This window comes from Cyprinodon variegatus, unplaced genomic scaffold (genome assembly GCF_000732505.1).
Source record: "Cyprinodon variegatus isolate N-32 unplaced genomic scaffold, C_variegatus-1.0 Scaffold329, whole genome shotgun sequence".
NCBI classification, from domain to species: domain Eukaryota; kingdom Metazoa; phylum Chordata; class Actinopteri; order Cyprinodontiformes; family Cyprinodontidae; genus Cyprinodon; species Cyprinodon variegatus.
This window is the reverse complement of record NW_015150782.1, coordinates 328,437-333,085: the sequence shown is the minus strand read 5'-3', so window position 1 is coordinate 333,085 and position 4,649 is coordinate 328,437. Positions and strand designations below refer to the sequence as shown.

The window sequence follows — 4,649 nt, the reverse complement described above, 5'->3', positions numbered from 1 at the left end:
TATTAGCTGTTCTATGAGCCCTAATGCAGCCTGGTTAAAAGCCCTAGAATGAAACCACAGCTTTTCTTCCTTTTATGGTTTGATCATGAATATATACGCATCATAGCAACAAGCACTCACTCACGGAAACATCAAATTGTTGATATGGTAGGGTGACCAGACGTCCACTTTTTCCTGGACTTTTCCGGGGGAAGCCAGCAGGGGATGGAGCGACTGAACCGTGCTTCCCCCTGCCTGCCAAGCACGGTAAGGCAGGTGGGGGGAGCATGCTGTCACCGGGTGGGTGAACAGCCCCGGAGCTGATGGCTCGGTTTGAATGCCCGGTCCGGTCCAGTCAGCAGCTTAGCCACACAATCATCCTTCCAGCCTGCGGTTGTGATGGCCTTACGGTGGGAACAGCCCCTCGTTTCAGTAAAAGAAGTTTAGCAAATCCTGCTTTGAACTGTCCAAGGTTTTGAAAGCTGTCTTTGATAAAATGCTCATGCTGCGTTCACACTGGATGCAGCAGGCGCAGCAGAAGCAGCGAGTTTACATCTAAAGTCAATGGTTGATGCGCGTCAAGGCGCAGCAAAAGGTCCCGCTGCTCGAGATGGAAAAATTGAAGTTTTGCTGCTGGACGCGCCGCATCAACCAATCAGAGAAGCTGATCTGGGAGCTGGCAGGAAAAGAGAGACACATCGCTGATGATAAAGGGCGCTGTGATCGCTCCTCTGAAACAGTTTAATGACGCATAAATTAACTTAAAATGCAGAAATCTGCCGGCAGAATATGTTCGCTTTTATTATCCTGGTGCCTCCAGTTTGGATTATTTAGATGAAAAACATCTACCAGCTGCCGCAGTGAACCGCGAGGAGGCGACCCGGCCAGAGGCTGCTGTTGAAGGGATTCCTACTGACAGGCAGGATGGTAATCTGGATGAACTGACTGCAATAATTAAGTTTTCAGGTGTATTTTCTCACTTAAAAACATAATAAATCTACTTTATTCCCACTGATCAAAGCAAATATAGCTGCAAGGCAGAGAAAGGATAGAGTAGCTCCGCCCAACACGCATCAGACACACTTTTGCACCACACAGCCAGAGCAGCAAAGCTGCTTCAGCCGCGCGTCAGAACTAACTGGTACAAGCAGCAAAAATGAAGCAGCAGACGCGATTTTGCTGCTTTTGGTGTGAACATAGCATCAGAGCAAATGAACAGCTGAGCATCAAACTTTGTTGGGATCATCTGATAGACAAAAATAATNCCTAATGCAGCCTGGTTAAAAGCCCTAGAATGAAACAACAGGTTTTCTTCCTTTTATGGTTTGATCATGAATATATACGCATCATAGCAACAAGCACTCACTCACAGAAACATCAAATTGTTGATATGGTAGGGTGACCAGACGTCCTCTTTTTCCTGGACATTTTCGGGGGAAACCAGCGGGGGATGGAGCGACTGAGCCGTGCTTCCCCCTGCCTGCCAAGCACGGTAAGGCAGGCGGGGGGAGCATACTGTCACCGGGTCGGTGAACAGTCCCGGAGCTGATGGCTCGGTTTGAATGCCCGGTCCGGTCCAGTCAGCAGCTTAGCCACACAATCATCCTTCCAGTTTGCGGTTATTATGGCCTTACGGTGGGAACAGCCCCTCGTTTTCGTAAAAGAAGTTTAACAAATCCTGCTTTGAACTGTCCAAGGTTTTGAAAGCTGTCTTTGATAAAATGCTCATGCTGCGTTCACACCGGATGCAGCAGGTGCGGCAGAAGCAGCGAGTTTACATCCAAAGTCAATGGTTGACGCGCGTCAAGGCGCAGCAAAAGGTCCCGCAGCGTGTTTGAGCAGCTGAAGCAGTGCGTCGGACGCGCCGCAAACACGCTGCTGCTCGAGATGGAAAAATGTAACTTTTGCTGCTCAACGCGCCGCATCAACCAATCAGAGAATCTGATCCGGGAGCTGGCAGGAAAAGAGAGACACATCGCTGATGACACAGAGCGCTGTGATCGCTCCTCTGAAACAGTTTATTGACGCATAAATTAACTTAAAATGCAGAAATCTGCCGGCAGAATATGTTCGCTTTTATTATCCTGGTGCCTCCAGTTTGGATTATTTAGATGAAAAACATCTACCAGCTGCCGCGGTGAACCGCGAGGAGGCGACCCGGCCAGAGGCTGCTGATGAAGGGATTCCTACTGACAGGCAGGATGGTAATCTGGATGAACTGACTGCAATAATTAAGTTTTCAGGTGGACTTTCTCACTTAAAAAAATAATAAAACTACTTTATTCCCACAGATCACAGCAAATATAGCTGCAAGGCAGAGAAAGGATAGAGTAGCTCCGCCCAACGCGCGTCGGACACACTTTGCACCGCGCAGCCAGAGCAGCAAAGCTGCTTCAGCCGCGCGTCAGAACTAACTGGTACAAGCAGCAAAAAATGAAGCAGCAGACTGACTTTTGCTGCTCTTGCTGCGTTTGGTGTGAACGTAGCATCAGAGCAAATGAACAGCTGAGCATCAAACTTTGTAGGGATCATCTGATAGACAAAAATAATCCATGCCTGTCGAGTCTTTGGATCCTTGGAAAGACTGAAAATGTTCCCCTTTCTCAGGTCAGCCTGGAACGCTGCATTTACTGTATGTCGATTTTGGAGCATGACAAAAGTGATATTAGTGAAATAAGGCAACATCCCAGAGTTCACGTCAACTTGGGGCTTCGTTTGGATTCACCCGTTTTATGGTGGAAGTTTAGAATAGTGGGATTTGCAGAGAAAGGAGGAGTTGATGGGGTTTGAACTTCTCTGTAGGTCCATTTAACTATCGTTATTCATCTATGACCATGGAAACTCGGTTTGCATTCTATGATCCCTTTAAGGGTAAATACACTTAATTTAAGACATTTTTACTCATTTTTAGAATATTTTTGCAGTGGTCCCTGCTCTCACCAGAGAAGCACATGGGACCATCTCCTTCTGTGTTAGCATTTAGCTATGGCTAACTCATAGCTATGTCAGAAGTAATGCTGTTTATTCTGTGATTTGGAACAGATGCTGGACAAGTTGAGAGACCGATGGGTCAACACTGGTCTGTGGGAGAAGCTGGAAGAGCAGAAAACTGTGATCACAGAACCCCGCGGGGGGGCCAAGGGGGATTTCGACGAGCTGCTGCAAACCTACTATGATGCCATCAAGTACTGTGAAGAAAGGGGTAAGGGTTCATTCAATTTTCTATTCAGTTTATTTCTATAGCTCCAATTCACATCATGTCATCTCAGGTCACTTTACAGTTCACCAGATCATCCAGTCAGATTGATTCAAAGTTTTCTATCTAAGGAAAACCAGCTGATTGCATCGACTCATTCAGAGTTTTCTCCTCCCAAGGAATGTTTGTCGTTTTCCAGGCCTCAGCTATTAACGCGTTTCTGTTCTAGATGGTGCACTGCTGATCGCCGTATGCAGAGGTAAGGTCAGCGAAGGCCTGGACTTTACAGACGACAACGCCAGGGCAGTGGTCACCATTGGCATTCCCTTTCCAAACATCAAAGACCTCCAGGTGAGTAGAGGCACAGAAACCCGCTGCTAGTTCCTAAAGCGCCCGCAGCCAGAGGAGAGCATTAAACAGAAGCTTTCAAAGGTTCAATGTCTTTGTCCAAATTCAGTGGCTACATCCTTAAAAAAGCTGCATCTTTGGGCCGACTATGTCACTGCTGTTAAAAACTGGATAGTTTTATTAACTTTGATGCATTACTATACTGGATGTAAAAGCAGAACTGTCACCAAAATGGGCAGAGACGAGGCCATGAGTGGGATGAGCAGAGGGGCTAAAGGATGAGGGACGATGACAGCGAGCTAAAATAAAACTAAAATATTATTGATGAAAACCTGCAATGTTTTCAGGTTCAAATCCTGACTGGCAATGGAGGCGCGTCCCAGTGAGATGGTTTTATGGTGCTCTACGTCCGTTAGTTGGATACCGAAAGTGTTTCTGTCATGTTTAGGCCAGAACACACCAAATCAGATTTTTCATCTGATCCGACAGAAAATCATATCGGATGAGGTTGCGGGGTTTAGCGTTCATTGAAAGTCAATAGGGATGATTTCCTGCAGGGGACAGCGTAGCTCCAACTGATAGAGCCCAGGTCTATTTAATTTGGACTATGCAGCAATTCAGCAGCAATTTCATGAGTCTGACGGGAAGAGAGACGCGGTTACAAAGTAAAACACATCCGCTTTGGGGGAAAATCCAAAATAAAATCAGTTAATCTCACGATGAAAGAGTCAGTTTGGAATCACACATCGTGTTTATCGTAAGCATGACAGACTGGAGCAAAAACAATGAATGAAACATTAAAATTAGTGCTGTCAATCGATTAAATTTTTTAATCGCGATTAATCACATCAATGCCTAAGTTAACTCGCGATTAATCGCATTTTAATCGCAAATTTTTTTTCTGATTGAAAATCATTTAAATACTCTCGATGACATACAAAAAATACATACAGGCTAGGTTTGTGCCAATGTTCTTTTTTTAAAATGAAAACAGGTCACAGACACTGATTTATACCATAGAAACATATGGAAAGAAAATAGGGAGGCATGTAGCAAAAAATAAATATGTAGGCCCTGAAAACAGGCTGATGTAAAAGACAGTCTTTACAGTTAATACAGTCTTTTG

At 45.4% G+C, this 4,649-nt stretch overlaps 1 protein-coding gene across 1 annotated transcript in view; it reads left to right on the top strand.

Moving 5' to 3' along the window:
• The window catches only part of LOC107091205 (Fanconi anemia group J protein-like), a 55,297-nt gene that overhangs the window by 32,486 nt on the left and 18,162 nt on the right, over positions 1-4,649 (top strand). The window contains exons 7-8 of the mRNA XM_015384996.1: positions 3,022-3,181; positions 3,405-3,526. Coding sequence (XP_015240482.1) covers positions 3,022-3,181; positions 3,405-3,526 — 282 coding nt within the window. The remainder of the gene's footprint in view (positions 1-3,021; positions 3,182-3,404; positions 3,527-4,649) is intronic.